Below are 27,203 nucleotides of genomic sequence, written 5' to 3' on the forward strand. Positions count from 1 at the left end.
AAATTCTTAAAATATGTTCACAAACAGCAGATTAATTGAAGAATTTTTTTGTGACCGAGAATTAGTTCAGCATGTCTGAAATTTTTTATTTTTTGAAATCTCTCTTAGGACAGATGCAGTCATTTCTGCAACAAATTTGTCTGTGTGTATGTATCCTTAAAGGGATTGCCGACTACTTTTTTTTATTTAATAAGAAAAAAACAGGATAGCATGGTCATATATATATGTTACTTTAAAAGTCAGAAGGACGGTAAAACCTAGGATTTACCGGTCAATCTGGACTTTTACCGAGGCCGGCGGTAAAAGCTCAAAATGAAAAGTAAAATTGGACTTTTACTGGTGAAGTCTTGGTAAATGTTAACATTTCTCAACAGCGTTGGTAAAAGTCAGAAATATCTGGTGTGAAGATGGAACATCTGACTTTAACCAAGCGCAGTTGGTAAATGTGCACATTTACCACGGCTTCTTGGTAAATGTAGCTGAGAAGGGTGTAATAAAAAGTTACTTTTACCAACACATGCTGGTAAATGTAAAGATTTACCAAATCACCCAGGTAAAAGTCCAAAATCGTTCGTTTATATGGAATACATCTGACTTTTACCAACGCTGTTGAGAAATGTTAACATTTACCAAGACTTCACCGGTAAAAGTCCAATTTTACTTTTCATTTTGAGCTTTTACCGACGGCCTCGGTGAATGTCCAGATTGACCGGTAAATCCTAGCTTTTACCGTCCTTCTGACTTTTACAGTAACACATGTTTATTTATATATATATTATGCACTCACATGTCTGAATTTAGTCGTATTCCAGCCATATGGACATGTGACTGCTGCAGCCAATCACTGGGTTCAGAGGCACTGGAAGCAGCCATGTCTGTCACTGCTAGAGGTGGAAGCAGGGTGGGGAACCTAGCTAGTGGAAGTGAGCATTAGAGATGGAGATGAGCAAAAAGAGCTAAACTACCCTGGTCCATCATAAAGTTCTGTGATCTGTGGTAACCATAGCAGGGCAGTGTTTGCTTCTACACCAGTAATCTTCTGCTTGGCATCTTGTGCGCCTCTGTCATTTACGTCACGTGAAGCCATTGTAAACGGTTGAGGTGCCTAAGATGCAGGGCAGAGAATTGCTGCCACAGAGGATCAGCTTGGACGATGGACTTGGGTAAATCAAATCCTTTAGTTAATCTCTAAGGAATATATACCGTATATACTCGAGTATAAGCTGACCGGAGTATCAGCCGACCCCCCTAATTTTGCCACAAAAAACTGGGAAAACTTATTGACTCGAGTATAAGCCTAGGATGGGAAATGCAGCAGCTACCGGTAAATGTCAAAAATAAAAATAGATACCAATAAAAGTAAAATTAATTGAGACATCAGTAGGTTAAGTGTTTTTGAATCCATATTGAATCAGGAGCCCCATATAATGCTCCATAAAGTTTTATGGGCCCCATTAGATGCTCCATATTAAAATATGCCCCATATAATCCTGCATAAAGGGTAATAAGGGCCCCATAAGATGCTCCATAGAGATATTTGCCCTATATAGTGCTGCACAAACGTTATGGCCCCATAAGATGCTCCATACAGACACTTGCCCCATATAATGCTGCACAAACGTTATGGCCCCATAAGATCATCCATACAGTCACTTGCCCCATATAGTGCCGCACAATCGTTATGGCCCCATACAGATGCTCCGTACAGTCACTTGCCCCATATAGTGCTGCACAAGCGTTATGGCCCCATAAGATGCTCCGTACAGTCACTTGCCCCATATAGTGCTGCACAATCGTTATGGCCCCATAAGATGCTCCATGCAGACACTGCCCCTTATAATGCTGCACAAGCGTTATGGCCCCATACAGATGATCCGTACAGTCACTGCCCCATATGCTTTTGCTGCGATAAAAATAAATAAATCACATACTCACCTCTCTTCGCTCAGGACCCCCGGCACTTTCAGTATTTACCTGCTCCTCGTGCGGCTCCGTCTTCAGCACTGACGTTCAGCAGAGGGCGCGCACTGACTACGTCACCGCGCCCTCTGACCTGAGCGTCACAGCCAGAGGACGCTGATGACGGAGCCGCACCGGAACGAGGAGCGGTAAATATCGCGCAGCGCTGTATACCCACCTACTGCTGGCGCTGTGCAGTCCCTGCTTCTTCCAGCGCTGCATCTTCTTCCTGTATTGAGCGGTCACAGTTACCGCTCATTACCGAAATGAATATGCGGCTCCACCTCTATGGGAGGTGGAGCCGCATATTCATTACTGTAATGAGCGGGACCATGTGACCGCTCAGTACAGGAAGAATATGCAGCGCTGGAAGAAAAAGGGACGCGCAGGGACCGCGCCAGCAGTAGGTGAGTATAATTAGATAGCCCCCCCTCCCCTGCCGACCCCCGGGTATGACTCGAGTATAAGCCGAGAGGGGGACTTTCAGCCCAAAAAAATGGGCTGAAAATCTCGGCTTATACTCGAGTATATACGGTATTTTACAATTTTTGACTATGCTGGGCTGTTTGAAAAATAAAACAGTCAATGACAACTTTAAGGCTATGTGCACACGTTGCACATAGGACTTTGGAATTTTCTGTGCAGATTCTCCATTCCTTGGCAGAAAACGCAGGTCAGAATCTGTGCCTTTTTGTGGTATGTGCACACGTTGCAGATTTTTCTGCAGATTCCTTTTTTACCCCTGCGGATTTCTATTATGGAATCAATGCAGAAACTCAGCAGTTCTGCACAAAGAATTGACATGGTCCTTTTTTGAATCTGCTGCGTTTTCTGTGCAGAATTTTCTGCACCATTAGCACAGCATTTTTTTTTTTGCCATTGATTTACATTGTACTGTAAATCACTTGCAGATCTGCAGCGTTTCTGTGCAGAAAAAAACCCTGCAGATCTTCAAGAAATCTGCTACATGTGTACATATAGGGTATGTGCACACGTTGCAGATTTCCTGTGGATCCGCAGCGTTTTTTTGCGGTGCAGAAATGCTGCAGATCCGCAAGTGATTTACAGTAAAATGCTGCGGATACAGTAATCCGCTGCGGATTAAAAGAAGTAGCATGTCACTTCTTTTTTGCGGATCTGCCGCGTTTTTGTACCCATTCCATTATAGAAATCTGCAGGGGTAAAAAACGCTGTTAATCCGCAAAAAATCCACAGTAAATCCGCACAAAAAACGGTTCAAATCCGCACCTGCGTTTTCTGCAAAGAGATGCAGAATCCGCACCAAAAATTCCTAAGCCTAATCCGCAACGTGTGCACATAGCCTAACTGTGCCTCGCAGCATGTCTCGCCTGCAAAAAACCCCACAAAACTAAATTTAAATCAAACTATAGACTGAAACTGTTTTGACTATATGATAACTAACTACCCTTGTAAAATCACTGTATGACAAGGTCTATGCAATCATTATGCTTGTAAAAGCTTAGAAAGCTTGAAAATGTAGAGGAAATGAAATATTTTGAATACATTGAATAATGAGTATTTTAAGTCTGCATAGAGTTTTAGTTGATGTGACATCTCTGCGTCATATGCCATTCTTTTCCCCCTGTAACGAGGTATCTCTTATGCAGACTACATTTCCCATGATCTCTTAAGCTTTGCAGAAAGGGACATCGCTTTCACCTGCTTTGCTTTGAGTCTTATCATCAAGTGATAGATGAGTTATATAGAACTTCTGTCCTTTAGCACGGTCTGTGTATACTATGTGATGCAGCTTCAGCCTGTCTCCTGCTTGTGATAGGCTTATTCCTGTCAGTTCTTTCAGGAGGTGGCAGTGAGCAGCTTTATCTCATAGGATTCATGTATGATGCACACAGCATTTACTGATTGCAGAGACTAATTGTACTAATTATTGCTTGAACTCTCCTTCTTCGCCTGCACTCAAACATTCGTGTCTAGATTTACATTCATGGGGATACAGACCGCTTGCTTTTCTTCTGTCATCCATTTTGTATCTGTTTCATCTGTTTGTTTTTTTTTCATCTGTCTTGAAAAACCTGATGGAAGTAGAATAAACTTTTTTTTAATTCATTGACTCTTAATGGAAACCTGTCAGCTGGTACATGCTGCTCAAACTGCAGCTATTAAAAGTATGTTTTTCTCTTACACACCCCAGCGTTTCAGAGACAAACGTACATGGCTGGAATACTACATCCAGTGGCTGATACTGCCCTTACCACGAGCAGCATTCATCAGCATGTGGTTCCCTGTAACAATGAATCCGTGAAAAACAGACAAAACATGGATTGAACACTGGGCTACAACGTACATTTTATATGGTCCCCATAGACTTTAATGGCCGAGTCTGGTCCGCAGAATAGATGAGAATAGGACCTGCCCTGAGTCTCACACACCGGACTCATGGATCTGTTTTTAAAGCTGATGTGTGTGGATAAATGAAACTCTATAGGTCAGTGGGCTATAAAACAGCACATGAAATAGTGCAACAGATGTGTGAATTTAGTCTTTGTTTTTTATTTGTCAGTATTTGTGTCTATAGATCTATCGTTATGCTGTCAGGTCTGAGGCCGGCCATACACATTAGGCTGTCTGCAGAACCCTTCAGTGTCACCAGGGTCCAACGATATTAATCTAACGTGTATGGAGGGGTACGGGTGTATTCACAATGGCATTTCCACAGCAGAAGTGCAGCAGTGAAATCTTCAGAATTGAAATGGTGCAAATACATTTAGCATTGCACTAACTACCGCAACATAAATTGTCACGTTGTGCATCTCAAATTTGCTGCACTTGTCAATTTAGGCTGCAGATTTTTTCTGTGTTCATGAGATTTCGTAATGTTTCATTCATTGTGCGTTTGCTGTAAATGCAGCCGATTTGGTTGTAGAATCTGCTGTTATTCCCTGTGGGCAAATCCGCTCAGGATTAGAAGTGCAACTGTAGGATAAAGCCTGCGTACCTCAGTAGTCATGAATCTTGGTTTATATCGCCCTCATACAAATTGAAAAGTCTCAATATGCACAATATGGCTGTCATGTATTGTGAAATATACAGAAGAGAGAAGTTCTAGTGTTGTAGTATTATTTTTTTTCTCCTCTATTTTGCATTAGTCACTGGACAGATCTGTATTTCCATGTCACAAATAAACGCTTTAGATACCAGAAGTTTGTACTATTTGAGGTAGTAGTCCAGCTCATAAAATTGTGTTATTTGGTTCATAGGATTCAGAAGGTGATACTCCCCTACATGACGCCATCAGCAAAAAGCGGGACGATATTTTGGCTGTGTTGTTAGAAGCCGCAGCCGATGTCACCATTACCAATAACAATGGATTTAATGCCCTTCATCACGCCGCGCTGAGAGGAAATCCCAGGTAACGTCCAGACATTATTCTTTTCATAGCATTTACTGCACCTGATCCAGTGTCATGTCTGTAGTGCTGATCTCACTGGCTGTGGTTTCAGGGAATGAGCAGAAAAGCAATAGATTTATCAACCTATTTCATTGGTTGCAAAATTAAATTGAACTACTGTATAGTAATTTGTTGTTGTTTTTGTGGCATAGCATAGTGTAAAACTTAACAGAGAAGATCTAATAGGAGTGTGAATTACTTAGTCCAATTTAGAAATGAGAACAGCAAAAAAAAGTCACAAATCTCAGTGGTTCTTCTCAGAGACAGCACGTATCACTTATTATTATTATAAATGCAGTCACTGATTTCCATGGCATGAAGTGCAGGACGTTTCCTGTTTTGGTCTCATTGTGAATCGCATGCAGGGTAAAATGGTTACGGGATATACTGTGTTTAGTGTATTTTATCACAGGTCCTCGTTACAGGAGGAGGTGAGCCCTTATTGGTGCAGGGTAGCACAGGAGCATGTGAGCCCATATTGGTGCAGGGTAGCACAGGAGGATGTGAGCCCATATTGGTGCAGGGTAGCATAGGAGGATGTGAGCCCTTATTGGTGCAGGGTAGCACAGGAGGATGTGAGCCCATATTGGTGCAGGGTAGCATAGGAGGATGTAAGCCCATATTGGTGCAGGGTAGCGCAGGAGGATGTGAGCCCATATTGGTGCAGGGTAGCGCAGGAGCATGTGAGCCCATATTGGTGCAGGGTAGCGCAGGAGCATGTGAGCCCATATTGGTGCAGGGTAGCGCAGGAGGATGTGAGCCCATATTGGTGCAGGGTAGCATAGGAGGATGTAACCCCATATTGGTGCAGGGTAGCACAGGAGGATGTGAGCCCATATTGGTGCAGGGTAGCGCAGGAGCATGTGAGCCCATATTGGTGCAGGGTAGCACAGGAGGATGTGAGCCCATATTGGTGCAGGGTAGCACAGGAGGATGTGAGCCCATATTGGAGCACGGTAGCCCAGGAGGATGTGAGCCCATATTGGTGCAGGGTAGCACAAGAGGATGTGAGCCCATATAGGTGCAGGGTAGCACAGGAGGATGTGAGCCCATATTGGTGCAGGGTAGCACAGGAGGATGTGAGCCCATATTGGTGCAGGGTAGCACAGGAGGTTGTGAGCCCATATTGGTGCAGGGTAGCACAGAAGGATGTGAATCCCATATTGGTGCAGGGTAGCACAGGAGGATGTGAGCCCATATTGGTGCAGGGTAGCACAGGAGGATGTGAGCCCATATTGGAGCACGGTAGCCCAGGAGGATGTGAGCCCATATTGGTGCAGGGTAGCACAAGAGGATGTGAGCCCATATTGGTGCAGGGTAGCACAGGAGGATGTGAGCCCATATTGGTGCAGGGTAGCACAGGAGGATGTGAGCCCATATCGGTGCAGGGTAGCACAGGAGGATGTGAGCCCATATTGGTGCAGGGTAGCACAGGAGGATGTGAGCCCATATTGGTGCTGTATAGCACAGGAGGATGTAAGCCCATATTGGTGCAGGGTAGCACAGGAGGATGTGAGCCCATATTGGTGCAGGGTAGCACAGGAGGATGCGAGCCCATATTGGTGCAGGGTAGCACAGGAGGATGTGAGCCCATATTGGTGCAGGGTAGCACAGGAGGATGTGAGCCCATATTGGTGCAGGGTAGCACAGGAGGATGTGAGCCCATATTGGTGCAGGGTAGCACAGGAGGATGCGAGCCCATATTGGTGCAGGGTAGCACAGGAGGATGTGAGCCCATATTGGTGCAGGGTAGCACAGGAGGATGCGAGCCCATATTGGTGCAGGGTAGCACAGGAGGATGTGAGCCCATATTGGTGCAGGGTAGCACAGGAGGATGTGAGCCCATATTGGTGCAGGGTAGCACAGGAGGATGTGAGCTCATATTGGTACAGGGTAGCACAAGAGGATGTGAACCCGTATTGGTGCAGGGTAGCACAGGAGGATGTGAGCCCATATTGGTGCAGGGTAGCACAGGAGGATGTGAGCCCATATTGGAGCACGGTAGCCCAGGAGGATGTGAGCCCATATTGGTGCAGGGTAGCACAGGAGGATGTAAACCCATATTGGTGCAGGGTAACACAGGAGGATGCGAGCCCATATTGGTGCAGGGTAGCACAAGAGGATGTGAGCCCATATTGGTGCAGGGTAGCACAGGAGGATGTGAGCCCATATTGGTGCAGGGTAGCACAGGAGGATGTGAGCCCATATTGGTGCAGGGTAGCACAGGAGGATGTGAGCCCATATTGGTGCAGGGTAGCACAGGAGGATGTGAGCCCATATTGGTGCAGGGTAGCACAGGAGGATGTGAGCCCATATTGGTGCAGGGTAGCACTCTGCTCTTATCTACTGTTAAAGAGCTGGTGGTTGGCGCTCATAGCAATTGAGCATATCTGCTACATACAGCAGGACTGCAGCCATGCTCTATGGGTACCGTCACACATTGAAATTTCCATCGCTACGACGTTACGATTCGTGACGTTCTAGCGATATCGTTACGATATCGCAGTGTCTGACACGCAGAAGCGATCAGGGATCCTGCTGAGAATCGTACGTCGTAGCAGATCGTATGGAACTTTCTTTCGTCGCTTGATCACCCGCTGACATCGCTGGATCGTTGTGTGTGACAGCGATCCAGCGATGTCTTCGCTTGTAACCAGGGTAAACATCGGGTAACTAAGCGCAGGGCCGCGCTTAGTAACCCGATGTTTACCCTGGTTACAAGCGTAAACTTAAAAAAACAAACCGTACATACTCACCCGTCGGTGTCCTTCAGGTCCCTTGCCGTCTGCTTCCTGCTCTGAGTGCCGGCCGGAAAGTGAGAGCAGATCACAGCGGTGCTGCGATCTGCTCTCACTGTACGGCTGCACTCAGAGCAGGAAGCAGACGGCAAGGGACCTGAAGGACACCGACGGGTGAGTATGTACTGTTTGTTTTTTTACGTTTACGCTGGTAACCAGGGTAAACATCGGGTTACTAAGCGCGGCCCTGCGCTTAGTTACCCGATGTTTACCCTGGTTACCCGGGGACTTCGGCATCGCTCCAGCGCCGTGATTGCAACGTGTGACCGCAGTCTACGACGCTGGAGCGATATTCATACGATCGCTGCGACGTCACGGATCGTGCCGTCGCAGCGATGAAAATTTCAATGTGTGACGGTACCCTAAGTAGCAGAGGCAATCGGACAAGTGCAGCTTTTAGTCTCCCATGGAGACTATTGAAGGAAGTAAAAAATAATGTTTTTAAAAAAATTATAAAAGTTCAAATCACCCACCTTTCGCCCCATTCAAAATAAAACAATAAAAAAAATCAAACACATATTTGGTATTGTCGTGTTCAGAATCACCCGATCTATCAATATGAAAAAAGAATTAATCCAATCGGTAAACTGCAGAAACACCAGAATTATGGTTTTTTTTGGTCGCTGCAACATTGAAATGAAATGCAATAACAGGCGATCGGAAAATTGTTTCTACACCATAATGGTATCCATAAAAACGCCAGATCGGCGCTCAAACAATAAGCCCTCACCCAGCCTCAGAGCCCAAAAAATGGAGATGCTACTGGTCTCAGAAAATGGCAACTTTTTTTTTTTCTTTACAGACTTTGGAATTTTTTTTCACCACTTAGATAAAAAAAGACATGTTTGGTGTTTTGTGAACTTGTAGTGGCCTGGAGGATCATAATGTCAGGTCAGTTTTAGCATTTAGTGAACCTTGTAAAAAGGCAAACAAAAAACAGTTGTGGAATTGCACTTTTTTTGCAATTTCACCGGACTTTGGAATTTTTTTTCCGTTTTTCTATTACATGTCATGGTAAAACCAATGGTGTCGTTCAAAAGTACATCTCGTCCCGCAAAAAACAAGCCCTCACATGGCCACATTGACGGAAAACTAAAAAAGTTATGACTCTGGGAAGAAGGGGAGCAAAAAATGAAAATGCAAAACCAAAAATACCCCTGGTCATTAACCCTTTCGCGACATGCGCCGTACATGTACTGCGCATGTCGGGTCCCCTGCTTTGATGTGCGCTCCGGCGGTGAGCGCACATCAAAGTCGCGACATGTCAGCTGTTTTGTACAGCTGACATGTGCGCGCAATAGCGGCGGGTGAAATCGCTATTCACCCGCCGCTATTAACCTGTTAAATGCCGCTGTCAAATGCAGACAGCGGCATTTAACTACCGCATCCGGCCGGGCGGACGGAAATGACGTCATCGCCGACCCCCGTCACATGATCGGGGGTCGGCGATGCATCAGGATGGTAACCATAGAGGTCCTTGAGACCTCTATGGTTACTGATGCCGGCCTGCTGTGAGCGCCCCCCTGTGGTCGGCGCTCACAGCACACCTGCATTTCAGCTACATAACAGCGATCTGATGATCGCTGTTATGTAGCAGAGCCGATCGGGCTGTGCCTGCTTCTAGCCTCCCTTGGAGGCTATTGAAGCATGGCAAAAGTGAAAAAAAAAAAGTTTTTAAAAATGTGAAAAAAATATAAAAGTTTAAATCACCCCCCTTTCGCCCCATCCTAAATAAAACAATTAAAAAACCCCAAACCTACACATATTTGGTATCGCCGCGTTCAGAATCGCCCGATCTATCAATTAAAAAAAAGCATTAACCTGATCGCTAAACAGCGTAGCGAACAAAAAATCCGAAACGCCAGAATTATGTTTTTTTGGTCGCCGCGACATTGCGTTAAAATGCAATAACGGGCGATCAAAAGAACGCATCTGCGCCGAAATGATATAATTAAAAACATCAGCTCGGCACGCAAAAAATAAGCCCTCACCCGACCCCAGATCACGAAAATTGGAGATGCTACGGGTATCGGAAAATGGCACTTTTTTTTTTTTTTAAGCAAAGTTTGGAATTTTTTTTCACCACTTGGATAAAAAATAACCTAGACATGTTAGGTGTCTATGAACTCGTAATGACCTAGAGAATCATAATTGCAGGTTAGTTTTAGCATTTAGTGAACCTAGCAAAAAAGCCAAACAAAAAACAAGTGTGGGATTGCACTTTTTTGCAATTTCACCGCACTTGGAATTTTTTTCCCGTTTTCTAGTACACGACATGGTAAAACCAATGATGTCGTTCAAAAGTACAACTCGTCCCACAAAAAATAAGCCCTCACATGGCCATATTGACGGAAAAATAAAAAAGTTATGGCTCTGGGAAGGAGGGGAGTGAAAAACGAAAACACAAAAACGAAAAAGGGCCGCGGCATGAAGGGGTTAAGGGGTTAAATTAAGGGGCTTTAGCGTTCATATAAAGCCCGGACACCGATCATTAATGAGTCTGTAACGCAGACTATTCAAGTGAATGGAGCTTGCTTGGAAGTCGTGCGGTTTATGGAAGTCGTGCGGTTTAGGGAAAGCAAGCTGATTAGACCACAGCAATTTTCCAGGGTCTTGTTATATGGCATTACATATGGTGTGCCGTGAGAAGACACCATTGGGTTTAAAGGAAATCTGTCCCCTAGATTTTTATTTACTAATTCGAGTCAAAAACTGAAACTTTTTCTGTCTTTGGGGGGGTCAGATTTTTCTTTTGGTTTTCTGCCTGGTAGTTCAGACTTCTGCTTTACTGCAGACCTATACACCACAGTGAATTTCTGATTAGATGCCTCTGAGCTGTGCAGAGGTCACAGTATGGAGAGGGTGGGAAGCTGCTACCATCACCTAATATCTGTGCTGTCGCCTGTATGGAGACGTCTGCATATGATGATACAGTTACTGAAAAAGGATTTCTGCAGAACAGAAGCTTAGTATCTGGCTCAGTGACTGCAGTGAAAACTGCAAGATTTTAGGATTACTGTAAAATATAAATAGTAAGATGGAAAATTAGAAAACAACCTCCATAATCTATGAAATACTGCTTAACATAAAAATGTTTGCTTTACACAGTTGTCCAATTTCGGCTGATACTCTCCCTTGAAAGAATAGGTCACCATATTTGTAGTGACCATATACATCATTTAATTGTTGTGTGAGCTGTCCGATCCCTGTTACCCAATCTGGGGCTGATTCTCGGCTTTTGTGGGTGGAAATGCTACATATTACATGACTTAATTATCTTAGCTGCAGGCCAGAAATCTGTGCAATAATTTCGCACACCATGTCACCAGGGTTGCAGAAACCCCAGTTATATGCAGAGCAAATAGGTTGTCACCTGATTTGTTCCATGTTTCCTGTTGTCGCTTTTAACCCACGCTTTTTGCACATGTTCTTTGTGTAAATATTTATATTTGAATAAACTTTTGCATGATTTATCTACATTTGGACCATTGCACTGTTTGTTCCTGTGGTTTACCTTACTTGTTGTAGATGCTTGATCCGAATTCCCTGCTAAATTTGTGTCAGATACGACATAAGTGAATGGACCTTTACATGGCACATTTTAGAAAAAAACAATTGGGCTGTGTTCACACGGTAGGGTAAAAATGGCATTTTTTCATGCAGCTTTTTAGAGTCATGACAATGTTTTCTGATTGTGTATTTTTTGCTGCAGGTTTCTTTCTATTTGCTGCATTTTTTATGCAGATTTCAAACAAATCTGTATTTTTTTTTTAGTGTATAAAAGTTGTGATTCTGCACTTAAAAACACAGCTGTTTTTTTACATCAAGCCAGAGTCTTTAGACACACAGTGGGCAGGAGTTTCCATAACATCAGATCAACTTTCTTTGAACGGTTTCATGCTGTAGAATAAAAAATCTGCAAAAAACCGCAGTATTTTGAGCTGTGTGTGAACATGGCCTATGTACGTGTCAGTGGAGCCTGGGGCTGTCCCAGAGCCGAGCACTGTGCAGGACGTAGGTCTTGTCTTGATTTCAGTGAAGGACCCTATTTTTGAGGAAAGCCCTCTGTTAACTATGAAGGATATGGAAAGCCCGAACAATGTACCCTTTTTTTTTTTTGCTAATTTTATGTGAATTTTTTAATGAAATGGCTGTAATGTTCGGAATGATTTATATAGTGCTACTCTCAGCACATCCGTCTCCTGCTGTTACAGGAGCCACTTTCCTTTCTTGCTGTCTGTAAGTAAGCGTCTAATAACGAATGTCAGTAATTAGTTTGGTTACTGCTTCGTGGATGTGTGTTTATTTGCCAGCTTTCATTTTGAGGATTTAGGCCCGTACACCAGTAATTGGGGAGGTAAACTGAGGTGCTTATGAAGTTCTCTTTCATCCTCATTTATCACTGACTCATTGCTCTTGTACTGTTTGCAGTTGTTGTTTTTTTTTTTTTGGTATTATGCTTTATATTTTCCTGAACTGTGTGTTTGTGGTCTGGATGCCACCAATGTGCTTTTTTTCACCATTTTGTGTTGTAATTGGAGCAGAGAATGTGTAGTAATATTGGATTACAGCCCCATGTTTGGTGTCTTTGAGTGACCTTGTCTTTTTGTACCCTGACGTAACCTTCAATATTCATTTGTACAGGTTCTTGGGTAATCTCTCCGGTGACCACTTTATAGATGCCGCCGTGCTGTGCTGTTCAGAGAGAATGTTCAGAATCATTTTATAGCTAGAAAAGGTCCATTGTCACTAGTGTCCAGATCACCCGTGATCATGAACAGCTATGTGATTGATGATGACCATTATATATGGGATCAGTTTGAGGCTGTGTTCACATGTTGCGGTCACATCGTGGTGAAACTGCAGCGTTTTTTGCAACATTTTTTTGAAGATCGCAGCAAAATGGTGCATTTTTGCCATAACACAAAAAAATGCAATGTGTCAACCCAGCCTTAAAGGAATACACCTCATCAAGGGTTAAAGCAAATGTTTTGTAATGTCTGTAGGAATAGATAAAATAGCCTAAAGTTAATGTCAAATATCCCCAAACGAGTCCACTCTACATTGGATTCTGACACTCCGACGTGCCAATGTTTTATTTATTTTTTGTTATTTGTTTTATTCAGAGCCTGAGTAGAACATTTCACATGTGTGTGTGTAGCATGCATTTATTAATAAATAATTGGAAATGTGGCTTCTGCATAACATTGATTTATTGCATAATTCACACACAATTTATAATTCACACATTATATTTTAGCTTGTAACAAAAGAAAAAAATGAGTAATCGTTGAACTGCAATATTTTCCTGGCTGCCAGCGTATGTTGGTAGTTGTAGTCCTCAATGCAATCCTACAGCTGGTTGAAGGGGACCAAATCCATTGAAGAGGTGATTTGGTTCCATTTTACCAGCTTTAGCAAAGCATTGCAGTGCGGGAGACCCCGGCAGGAAGGTACGTGCAGCCACATACAGTCTCTGATGGTCGCAGCAGCTTGTATATATGCAGACATGAAATCTATGTGCTGCCAGCAGCCCCCTCCCACTATAGCAGTGCAGAGTAGTGATTATACGGGAGCAATGGCTGAAGGTGTAGTTTCTGTATGTTCAGTGTTGCAGCTTCCTTTAGGTGCAGTAGATGGTGACTAGTAACTTTAGCATGACTGCAGCACATGGCGCGTCCCTTGCAGCAGCCTCTCACTTTAATCCTCATGCAGTACATTACATTGAAGGGAACCGTCCTGTCGTGACTGCTGGGGCTAAATATACTTGCACACTGCAGCATATGGTGATGATAATGTAAATCTATTCCTTACACCGTCCTAATAGGAACGTAGCAGGTGCTGCCTCTCCCTGAACGGAGCAGTAAAGTCACCACTAAAACTGGTGGCTATTTATACCAGGTCTATGTGAACTCTTCTGCAGATCCAGCTGCTCAGTGTGCTCTTGGATGGCAATTCACGTTCATCCATTTGCCATATCAGGGCAAGAAAAGGCCATGGAAAAAAAAAGCACTGCAGCATTTGATAATGTCAGCATCTGTTCCCCGTGTCAGTCAGGCGTTGGAAATGTGTGAGTTATGACCATGTCAGCACATGCTCCCAGTGCAGACTGTGCCGGCTAGGGGAACAGCTGATCTAAGGGATGGATCTGACATTCTGGAGTGACTGCTCCTCCGGCTGGAGGGTTCATCCCCTCACTGCCCAGTACATTAGCCTGTGTTAGTGGATTGCCTCAATGACTCTCCATGTCTGTTTGTCCTGTAGGTGTGTGTGTCGCTCTGGAGATCGCTGATGGAAATGTCTGCTGCACTAGTTTATGTAAAGACCGTAGAGACAAGCTTCCAGGAAGTGCAGGCATCGGTGAAACACTATTCATTACACTTTAGGGCATGTTCCTTTAAAAACCTCGACAAGGAATTTTGAGACGCTTTATGCCCCTTTTAAGGGAAACTTGAGTTTAATTTGTTTTACGCTAAGCTTAACAAAATAATTCTTTGTCAGATGTGCCCATCTGCGTCTCATCAAAGGTACATAATGTCCATTTATAGTTTTGCTTGTCTGAATGCTATTGTTTTGGCCTGTTTAACTCTATGGCTGCTGGTGTAGGCCTGCAGCAGTGCCTTGGTGTCTGCACAAGGACTGTAATGGGGAGCTTCATTGTGTACTCCGGAGCAGAAAGCTCAGATTGCTACATTGTCATTCAGGCCTAGTAATATATAGATTACTGTCTGTGTCGGTGTGTGTATGTGTATGTATGTGTATACGTACGTGTGTGTGTGTGTGTATATATATATATATATATATATATATATATATATATATATATATATATTTATTTATATACATTGTGCGTATGTATATATAAATATATGTGTGTGTGTATATATGTATGTGTATACGTGTGTATGTGTATATATATATGTATATATAGTGTATACTGTGTGTGTGTGTGTGTGTGTATATATATATATATATATATATATATATATATATATACATTTTGTATATAATATCACTATATACGGTATATTTATATGGATGCTGGTATAATCTGTATATGTATACAATGCAGTGTATATAGTGTGTGTCTGTGTATATAGATAGATATGTGTGTATGTATATATTTATATATAATAGTTATATACACACATACACGTCTGTGTAGTAGAAGTAGCTGATAGGTGTCATTTTGTGTCGGTAACAACATATGTATTTTACTCACTCACAATATGAATATTTAGCATTATTATATAGTTGGTAATTATAACACAGAACAATAGGATGTATAGCAGATTAGTAAGATAGACTGTTGCAGATATAACAAACTTTTCTTAATTAATAATCCATCCTGGAAATCCAGCTAAGGGCTCAGCTGAGGGGCCATTGCTATCCCCCTTCCCCTGGTTTACCTGGCTGCCATGGTGTAATTGCAGTAAATATTGCAGCGTACGGAGGTCACTTTCTTGCAGAAGGCGTTTGCACCTGGTGAAAATACATACTTCTTTACATTCCATAGCATTGTATGTCCGTATGGGTACATAAAGAAGTATGTACTCTACACAGGCCGGTCACCAGGAGAAGCTGAAAGGAAAAAAGAGCTTTGCACAACTTTAAATTCAGACCAAATAGTGTTACATGTGGCCTAATTGAGCTGCATTACTATTTAATATCAGGTGTAAGAAAAAAAAGGCCTACACACAATTACAAGTATTAAATAGTTGAATCAGTCTTTTAAAATAATAAAGAATATAAAATCTATTCTATAAAAACGTGAAATGAGATAACTAAGCATTGAAGTAAAATTGTTAGAAGCTCTAGTGTGTCACACCACAAGGACACTGCTGCTCAACTTGTATGTATTAGTGCCAGCACACCGCACACTGTCAGCTCGGGTCAGGACCACACATGCTGATGCCAGCCTAGATTATTCATTAGCCTTGTGACTTACCTGCCTCCTCCTAGCAGGCAGCAGTCCTTGCCATCTTTATTGATGACTGCAATTGCCGTTGGTTCACCTAGACCCCGAGTTGCATCCAGTAGTCTCCGAGGCAATGAAATGACCGGAATGATGTCACACTGCTGGTGAGCTCTCCTTTCATCTGGCTTTGGTAGAATTAGTGTATTTGCAATGCAGAGAACTGGCTCCTATTTCCAGAAGACTCTTGCAATTAGCAGCACTATTGGTTAGGTGTCCCGAGAAAAGGAAAGATGAGCCAAAGTAAAATTCCTGCAGAGCCTGACAAAGCTAGTGCATGCAGCTGATAGAGAGCAAATCAGAGAGTAGCTGGTGATATAGCACAGTAATACAAGGAAAAACAGCATTGCAGCATTACTATTACAGCAGACACTGTCAGGATTTAAATAGTTAGCAAAGTACACGGGCTGCACGCTCTGCGGACACCGCACCGCTCACGTTTCCTGCCATAACTTAGCTCATGCCTTTACATTGTGTAAAAGGGAATTTATTTTTTTTTGTAAAAGATAATTGCCCATAACGGTGGAAATGCTTTCTACAGAACCCTGCGATAGATGGCAAGGCTTGCAAATTACATGTAAAACTTCCAGAATTGCATTGTCTAAATGTTAATATTCAAGCATGCGTTATGGTGTTAGTATGGTTATTGTTGCATTATATATATGTGTTTGCCTGTTTCTATCCATAGGATTGTGTAGATAATAAGACGGTGAACGGGAGCTTCCTATTAGTCACTTGTTTAGTAGCATGTTAATGGCAGATCACACAATAACTCACCTGTGCACACATATAGATTAGACATGAGAGCAGGTGCGTCGCTACATTAATCTGTCAGCTGCGTGTGCTTTTAAAATCAACTTTTCCCGCGTGGAAAAAATAAATATATAAAATACCTGGGAGGTAGAAATATTAAAGAAAAAAAAAGAGTTCTATCTTTCCTTGTGCAACAATGTGTCTGTCCTTGAGGATTTTCCTTTGTGAAGTTCCCAGATTGGACCGCAGACACATCTGTGGCAAGCTCCTGCTCCTTCCATAGGGTCAATAAAGCCCCATCCGAGGTCAGGACTCCCCCTGGCAAATAGAGAGACGAGCCATATTCCCCACTCAAAGGGCACAAGCTACAGTGTAAGAGCTTTATAGGCAGCTAAGCATGTGAAACATGCAGTCCCAGGCAAACGGTCCCTCTAGTGCCTCTCTCTTCCCTGACCATATTTAGTCAACCATAGCAAAAAATAGTCTCTCAGCTGTCGATTGTCGATCCAAGAGCTCTGGGAGCTGCTATCATGCTTTCTGCTCATTGATTGTTCATCCTGCGGGCCCCAACACTGCGCTGCCATTTGTTCAGCTATTTTTAGCAATGCCTAATAAAGCGGTCTCTCATGTTCCACTTATATTACCCGGATTTTCACAGAAGGAGCGCTCCTGCTCCTGGACCCTCTGTGGCTGTGCTGTAGGGAAAAGTCCAGGTCTGCTCTGCTGTGTCACCAATAGCACTGTGTAGCCAGATGTATTCTCTCCTCCGGGGGACACGTGTCCAATCCATGCTATTACTTTATTATTACAGGAATATTAGGCCACATGAAGATGCGTTACCATTTGTATTTTTTGCTATATTACAGAGCCTTTTTTTAATTTCTTGTATTAAAAACCCCTTGCTTGCTCAGTCTGTACACCCCCACGCTACAACTTCTAGTTAATTATTGACTGATACTTTGCTGCTGCCTAGGGCAGATGGCAAACTTGTAATCCTATGGTAGTTTTCCTCTGTCCCTTCACATACTTCAGAGGAAAGACCACTTAACGGGTCAGCGGCACCAAACTAAATGCGTTTGTGCTTACTGTGACTTTAATCACTTTTGTTATCTTGGCTCCAAAGTAGTTCAGTGTCCGTCATGTTTCCAGAGTTGAGCACAAAATGGAATGTGTTTAGCAGCATATTCAGCATAGTATTTCACTTATTGTGATTATTATTTATTTTTCTATTGTAATTATTCCCATTAGTGAAAAATCTGAAAATGTTTGAACATATTTCAGTATCTGATTCTGCATCCTCCGATGTAACGAAAACCTTACTATATTCGTATCCTGCCTGGATGTATGCCGAATGTGTTATGTAATTAGCCTGCAATAAAAAGGAAGCCCTAGTATGTACTGCAGAGAACACATCCAGACTTCCGAATCTCCTGTCCGGGGTTCAGTTATTTTTGGTGCACAGACAGCACTAAAAGGTTAGATGTGTCCCTCAGCCTTGGCATCTCTGAGTGCGACATAGGCCTGCAGGAAAGTGAAGGAAGCTGGCACTAAGCAGGGGCACAGGATGCACATCATCACTTTAAAAGACCCCTCCTCAGGATTCAGATTTTTCTTTTATGGTCAAAAAATCAAAGATTTGTTTATTTTCCTCACTTATATAGCGCCATTAGTTCCACAGCGCTTTACAGACATTATCAACATTGTTTCATTTGGAGCTCACAATCTAGATTCCCTATCAGTATGTCTGTGGCGTGTGGGAGGAAACTGGAAAACCCGCAGGAAACCCACGCAGACACGGGGAGAACATAGAGACTCCTTGCAGATGATGTTCTTGGTGGGATGTGAACCCAGGACCCCAGTACTGCAAGGCTGCAGTGCTAAGCACTGAGCCACCATGCTGCAGAACAGACCATTTTGGTAAGCTGCCATATCCCATAGCTAATTCTCCTATGAACCTTGTTCCTATGAGGCTGGTACATGCAAGTACAGGCATATTTCTCAAAATCTCTGCTGTATATGGCTTCATGTACAATGTTTATCAATTTTAGTGGCACGTTAACTACCATTGCCTGAACCTGTCAATCAAAGAAGTTAGACACAGTAATATTGTGACTCTGATTTATCTACTCTAGTATTGGGATAGTTTTAATTCTATGTGTAAGAAAATATATCTTCTTATTGTGAACAGAATTGCTATTAATGTACATTGATGGCAGATTATTATATATAGAAACCAGAAGTTTACATACACTATATGCATGTTTTTCTCAATATCTAACATGAAATCAGAATAAACCTTTCCCTTTTTAGGCCAGTTAGGATTACCATAAATATTAATGTTTGCCAAATGCCAGAATAATGAGAGAGAATGTTATAAGGTATTTGTATTACTTACTGCAAAGTCATAAGTTTCATGATCCGTACACACCATTATACACGAGTACAAATAAGATGGGGAATGTCCAGCCATCATACCGCTCAGGAAGGAGATAGGTTCTGTGTCCCAGAGATGAACGTGCTTTGGTTCCACATGTACATATCAACCCAAGGACAAAAGCAAAAGACCTTGTGAAGATGATGGTGGAAGCTGGTAAGATTGTGTCAATATCCACAGTAAAACGAGTACTGTGACAACATGGGCTGAAAGGCCATTCTGCCATGGAGAAGCCATTACTCCAAAAGAAACATAAAAAAGCCAGATTAATGTTTGAAAATGCACACAGGAACAAAGACCTTAATTTTCGGAAACATGTCCTGTAGTCTGATGAAAGTAAAATTGAACATTTTGGGCATAATGACCATCTTTACATTTGGAGGAAAAAGGGAGAAGCTTGGAAGCCTAAGAACACCATCCGAACTGTGAAACCCAGGGGTGGCAGCATCATGCTGTAGGGTTGTTTTGCTGCAGGAGGGACTGGTGCACTTCACAAAATAGATGGCATCATGAGAAAAGAAGATTATGTGGCAATACTGAAGCAACATCTCAAGATATCAGCCAGGAAGTTAAAGCTTGGGCTGAAATGGGTCTTCCAAATGGACAATGACCCGAAGCATACTGCCAAAATGGTAACAAAGTGCCTTAAGGATAACAAAGTCAATGTTGTGGAGTGGCCATCGCAAAGCCCTGATCTGAATCCTATTGAAAATATATGGGCAAGGCTGAAAAGTCAGGTGCGAGCAAGGCAGCCTACAAACCTGGATCAGTTACACCAGTTTTGTCAGGAGGAATGGGCCCAAATTCTGACCAACTATTGTGAGAAGCTTGTGGAGGGATATCCCAAACGTTTGACCCAAGTCATTCAGGTTAAGGGCAATGGCACCAAATACTAATGAAATGTATGGGAATGTTTGACTTTGCAGTAAGCAATAAAAATGCCTTAAAACATTCTCTCTCTCTCATTATTCTGGCATTTGGCAAATATTAATAATTATGGTAATCCTAATTGGCCTAAAACGGGAAAGGTTTATTCTGATTTAAGTCAGATATTGAGAAAAACCTGCATATGTGTCTTTTTATATAGTGTATGTAAACTTCTGGTTTCAACTGTATAACAGGACAGAAAATAACCAAATCTGACAATGAAAATGTGAGGTCCGTTATATTCTTGATGAATGACTCACAAATGACCATTGTGCATTTACAGTGTGGACGGTTTTCATTATTTTTATGGACTAAAATGTTTCTTATTTCTCAAATGACAAACATGTTATCGCTGCCTGTATCGGGTGGAAGAAATGTACACAGGATAAGCAAAAATGATATAAGCGTCTCTGCAGCCTTCCAGCTCTAAGGTCCTGCGTTCAGATCCCACTAAGGACAACATTTGCGATGAGTTTGTACGGGTTTCCTTCCGGTTCTCAAGTTTCCTCTCACATGCCAAAAGGCATCCTGATTGAGAATTAGATTGTGAGCCCCAATGGGGACAGAGATAATATGTATGTAAAGTGCAGTGGAATTAATGGCGCTATATAAGTAAGGAAAATGTAACAAATGTATCATTCTTGTAAACCTTAAATAAAAGGAAATTTCAGAGGCCCCTGCTTAAAACCTCCTGTTATTTTCATTCCAGCATTTCTTTTGCTGGTCTACTTGGGCTTCTGCTGTTTTTGACAATAAGAATAGTGCAGCCTGTGCCACTTTTCCTGTCATAAAAAACTCCCAGGATTGTTTGGGATCTGTTTATAAAGATTTTGTGGCTTTCTGTTCAGTGATGTGGTTTGGCTGGTATATTGTGAATGAAGTCTGACACGCTGCATTTCCAAACACTCCAGCTTATTTTCTGTCTTCACAACCTCTCACTATATAAAGCTTTGCTACAAACTTTGCCTGAACGGGCTGTCCTGCACCCTGGTAAGTAGGGAGTTAATGTGCACACGGGTGAGATAACGTGTATATTTGTCCCTGTCTCATTAGTGTCCCCCATGGTGGAGCTGACCGGGGGATATAAATAGAAGTTTTAGGGAACACCTCTTTTCACTAGACGTAATGTGAGCGCTTTAGTTAGCAAGGTCCCTGTGTCACTCCGAACATCTGTCATATTCTATAATGTACGTTTAGTGTCTGTCTACATACAGAGATGTGTGTATATAGCTGCAAACTGCACGTGAATATCTTGTATTTGTGGATTAATGTCCATTAAATAATGAATGCAAAATAAAGGTCACCCACACAAGATGGGCAAACACATGCTGTGTCATCTTTTTCTGTAAAAGTGTATGAAAAATAGTATGGTTTTGAAACATTCACTCCCCAGAAGGATTGATTACTGTGGGAAATGGGCAGCAGGTCAGGCACTAAGGAAATGGTTGTCTTTGTAGTTACTGTTTGTTGCTCAGGAATATATAATGGGAAATCACTATACATAATAAAACATGTATGATCAGGGCTGGACTATGGTTGGTGGTGACCACAGAGCTCTGAATGACCATTAGGCGCCTCCTGTTTTAATGATCGGTTATAATTCTAGAACTGAGCAGAGTACACACTATCGTACAAATCGGGACGGCTGTGGGTATATCTTGAAAATAATGGTCCCTATAGCAGACTTTAAAATCGTGCTGTGCCAAGTAAGCTGAATTTCAGGCCAGTGAGTTAAAGGGTCCTGTTCCCCTCCAGGTGAACAGCTTCTCATGATCCGACTGCGATTTTAAAATCCAAATTTCACTCCTGGATTGGGATGGTGGATAGTACTGGCCTTTGTGCCGCAGCACTTGGTTTTATAGCCGTAATCGAGCTCTTATTACTAGCAGCCCTGTATTATAAAATATTTTTTGAAAATAGGAGATGTCAATATTGTTATGTATTTTAGGCTTACACGTATGTTTTCTTTCTAGTGCTATGCGTGTTTTGCTTTCAAAATTACCTCGACCGTGGATAGTTGATGAGAAGAAGGATGATGGCTACACTGCATTGCACCTGGCAGCACTCAATAATCACGTCGAAGTGGCTGAACTTCTGGTTCATCAGGTATTCATCAAAATGATTGCATCAGTTCTATTGTTGACCTCTCTTGTTTTTGGGGGTAGGATATATTTTACTCAAGTTCTTTTCATCTTGAACATTGAGTGCAGAGTGACATGCCTATTATGTCAGTGTAAGGAGACTTATAGGCCATGCAATTCTCCTCTGGGAAATAAATATACAAATTGTCTCTTCAAAGAGGAAGTGGTCTTGAACTTTAGTGCTACCTATTGAAAGTAGCAATCTTAAAAGTTAATATTGACCCTTTTAATGAGCCTTGACTGCATAAAAAGTACTGGATTGGCGCGGTTTGCCTGTACGATAGGCTCTACCAATATCACCACGGGTAGTATGTTCAATTCCTATTTGTCATTTTTTTTCTAGGGCTCCACAACAAATTTTAGTCTCATGACGAGCACCATAGTTTATTGCTCAATGAGACAACGTAATGGTGTGAATTTTGGGCTGTTCTTAAGAGAAGAATGCAAGCAAGAAAATTTACAAAATGTAACACAAATATAGCCAAAATTTACTACAGGATAGGTGATAATTTGCCAATTTGTAGTGGTCCGACCGATCTTGAGAACGGGGTATTGAAATGATCTGTCAGAATGGATTCGTGACCGCAAATCTGCTAATTATTGTCTATGGGGCTGCCGGAAAAAGCCCAGTGCTGTAATGGCCTAGACCCTGCAGTCACAGACGAGTGACACAGTGGTGCATATTATTATTTATTTATATTAGCACCATTGATTCCATGGTGCTGTATATGAGAAGGGGCTACATACAAGTTACAGATATCACTTACAGGTAAGCAAACTAACAATTACAGACTGATACAGAGGGACGAGGACCCTGCCCTTACCGGCTTACAGTAGGTTGGGAGGTTGCAGGAGCTCCAGTGTTGGTGAGGCGGTAGCTCCGGTAATGGTGATATGCATGGTGGTAGTGGCATATGCGTGGCCACTGCTCTGTACAGATAGGGCATTTCCCACTCTCTGGATCGGTGGGGGTCCCATGGATATATGAGAACATTCAATTTTGGGAATACCGTATATACTCGAGTATAAGCCGAGATTTTCAGCCCACTTTTTTGGGCTGAAATTGCCCCTCTCGGCTTATACTCGAGTCATACCGGGGGTCGGCAGGGGAGGGGGAGCGGGGGCTGTCTAAAAATACTCACCTAGTCCAGGCGCGGTCCCTGCTTCCCCAGCGCCGGCAGCAGCAGCTTCAGCTTCTTCCTGTACTCAGCGGTCACATGGTCCCGCTCATTACAGTAAATGAATATTCGGCTCCACCTTCCATAGGGGTGGAGCCGCCTATTCATTACTGTAATCAGCGGGACCATGTGACCGCTGAGTACAGGATGAAGCGCTGCGGCGTTGGAGAAGCAGGATCTACACAGCGGCAGGACCAGGTGAGTATACGGGGAGGGGAGCGCAGCGCTGCGCGATAGTCACCTGCTCCTCGTTCCGGGCGCCGATCTGTCTCCAGCAGTGACGCTCAGGTCAGAGGGCGCGGTGACGTGGTCAGTGCGCGCCCTCTGCTGAACGTCAGTGCTGGAGACAGATCGGCGCCGGAACGAGGAGCAGGTGACTATTGAAAGTGCCGGGGGCCTGAGCGACGGAGAGGTGAGTATGTGATTTATTTTTTTTATCGCAGCAAATGGGGCAAGTGTCTGTATGGAGCATCTATGGGGCCATAACGTTCCTGCAGCACTATATGGGGCCATAACGTTCCTGGAGCACTATATGGGGCCATAACATTCCTGCAGCACTATATGGGGCCATAACGTTCCTGGAGCACTATATGGGGCCATAACATTCCTGCAGCACTATATGGGGCCATAACATTCCTGCAGCACTATATGGGGCCATAACATTCCTGCAGCACTATATGGGGCCATAACATTCCTGCAGCACTATATGGGGGCCATAACATTCCTGCAGCACTATATGGGGGCCATAACGTTCCTGCAGCACTATATGGGGCCATAACATTCCTGCAGCACTATATGGGGGCCATAACGTTCCTGCAGCACTATATGGGGCCATAACGTTCCTGGAGCACTATATGGGGCCATAACATTCGTGGAGCACTATATGGGGCCATAACATTCCTGCAGCACTATATGGGGCCATAACATTCGTGGAGCACTATATGGGGCCATAACATTCGTGGAGCACTATATGGGGCCATAACATTCCTGCAGCACTATATGGGGCCATAACATTCCTGCAGCACTATATGGGGCCATAACATTCCTACAGCACTATATGGGGGCCATAACATTCCTACAGCACTATATGGGGCCATAACATTCCTGCAGCACTATATGGGGCCATAACATTCCTGCAGCACTATATGGAGCCATAACATTCCTGCAGCACTATATGGGGGCCATAACGTTCCTGCAGCACTATATGGGGCCATAACATTCCTGCAGCACTATATGGGGCCATAACATTCCTGCAGCACTATATGGGGCCATAACGTTTCTGCAGCGCTATATGGGGCCATAACGTTTCTGCAGCACTATATGGGGCCATAACGTTTCTGCAGCACTATATGGGGCCATAACGTTTCTGCAGCACTATATAAGGGGCATAATGTTTGTGCAGCACTATATGGGGCAAGTGTCTGTATGGGGCCATAATTAACGTTTGTAGGGCACTACGGCATATGGGGCAAGTGTCTGTATGGAGCATCTTATAGGGCCATAACGTTTGTGCAGCACTATAAGGGGCAAATATCTTTATAGAGCATCTTATGGGGCCATAATCAGCATTTGTGCAGCATTATATTGGGCAAATGTGTCTATGGAGCATCTTATGGGGCCTTTATTAACCTTTATGCAGGATTATATGGGGCATATTTTAATATGGAACATCTTATGGGGCCATAATGAACAGTATGGAGCATTATATGGGGCTCCTGATTCAATATGGATATTCAAAGACACTTAACCTACTGATGTCTCAATTAATTTTACTTTTATTGGTATCTATTATTACTTTTGACATTTACCGGTAGCTGCTGCATTTTCCCCCCTAGGCTTATACTCGAGTCAATAAGTTTTCCCAGTTTTTTGTGGCAAAATTAGGGGGGTCGGCTTATACTCGGGTCGGCTTATACTCAAGTATATACGGTAAGCCTTTTAATTGTTAAATTACATTATTTGTCTTTTACTGAGTTGCAAATCCTGTGCATACCTTTCTGCCTAAATGTCTGCAGACACATTGGACTGATTAGCATTTTGGGAAGAATAGTCTTTTACAGCAAGCACTGCATAGAAATCTACAGTAATATGGGAATAAGTGGGAGAAGGTAGGTCATTGACTGTCCGAGGCAGCCTGAGACACTGAGAAGAAGACCGAAGTGAATTAGAATCGGCTGCATAGCGCTCAAGGAGTGCCATGTGCATACAATCTTAGTCAGTACCACTGCTACTATTGGCCTGGACAATCACATGATCACTTGCAAATGCCCATCATATAGCGGCTGGCTCTTGACAGGTCTTCGCCATCAGTGCCTTGTATCAAGGCAGGAGGGCTGTTTTTCCTGTAACTGAGATATCTATTGATGCTCAGCTACACTGCACAATAGAGAATGGCCCCCAGACATCTTTTATGACATCCTGACGGTTAGAAGATTAAAAATAAGTCAAATACCCCCACTCCAAACAGAACACCTACACTTATTCTGTGTCCACAAGACCGTAATAACCTCAAGAATTCATTCAATATGTTTCCATATTTAGTGTAACATTATAGTCACCTTGATTGGTGGGTAAAATACAGTGGCATGTAAAAGTTTGGGCTTTCCCTGGTCAAAATTACTGTTATTGTGAACAGTTAAGCATGTTGAAGATTATATTATCTCTAAAAGGCCTAAAGTTTAAGATGACACATTTTCTTTGCATTTTTGTAAAAATATATATATATATATTTTTCATCTTTACATTTTAAAAATTACAAAAAGGAAAATGGGCTCATGCAAAACTTTAGGCATCCTGCATGGTTAGTACCTAGTATCCCCCCTTTTAAAACTATTATAGCTTGCGAACGCTTTTTGTAGCCATACAAGGGTCTTTCAATTCTTGTTTGAGGGATTTTTTTCCGTTCTTCCTTGAAAAATTCTTGCAGTTCTGTGTGATTCCTGGGTCGTCTTGCATGCACTGCTATTTTGAGGTCTAGCGACAGATTTTCAGTGATGTTCAGATCAGGGGACTGTGAGGGCCATTGTAAAACCTTCAGCTTGCACCTTTTGAAGTAGTTTATTGTGGATTTTGACATGTGTTTAGGATCATCATCCATGCTCTTTTCAAATTCAGCTTTTTTACATATTTGCATCAAGAATTTGTTGAAATTTCATTGAATCCATTCTTCCTCTACCTGTGAAATATTCCCCATCCCGTTGGCTTCAAGACAACTCCAAAACATGATTACTCCACTCCCATGCTTAATGGTTGGCGAGATGTTTTTTCTGAAATACTGTGTCCTTTTTTCTCCACACATACCTTTGATCATTGTGGCCAAAGAGTTCTATTTTAACTTCATCGGTCCACAGGACTTGTTTCCACAATGAATGTTTTTTTTGCATACTTTTGACTCTAAACTCTACGGTGAGAGTGCAGGAGAGGTTTTCTTCTGATGACTCTAAGGAAGGTTGTATTTGTGCAGGTGTCTCTGAACAGTAGAACAATGTGCCAGAACTCCAGAGCCTGCTAAAACTTTCTGAAGGTCTCTTGCAGTCAAGCAGTGGTAATGATTTTCCTTTCTAGCAATACTACGAGCAGGTCTCACTGAAATTTTGCTTCATCTTCCA

At 42.8% G+C, this 27,203-nt stretch overlaps 1 protein-coding gene across 2 annotated transcripts in view; it reads left to right on the plus strand.

Annotated features, from left to right (window-relative positions):
• The window catches only part of MIB1 (MIB E3 ubiquitin protein ligase 1), a 196,266-nt gene that overhangs the window by 121,096 nt on the left and 47,967 nt on the right, over positions 1-27,203 (plus strand). For both annotated transcript variants that reach the window (XM_077270343.1, XM_077270342.1), the window contains exons 12-13: positions 5,199-5,350; positions 22,250-22,382. In XM_077270343.1, the coding sequence (XP_077126458.1) occupies positions 5,199-5,350; positions 22,250-22,382 (285 nt within the window). The remainder of the gene's footprint in view (positions 1-5,198; positions 5,351-22,249; positions 22,383-27,203) is intronic.

This window comes from Ranitomeya variabilis, chromosome 6 (assembly GCF_051348905.1).
Source record: "Ranitomeya variabilis isolate aRanVar5 chromosome 6, aRanVar5.hap1, whole genome shotgun sequence".
Lineage (NCBI taxonomy): Eukaryota > Metazoa > Chordata > Amphibia > Anura > Dendrobatidae > Ranitomeya > Ranitomeya variabilis.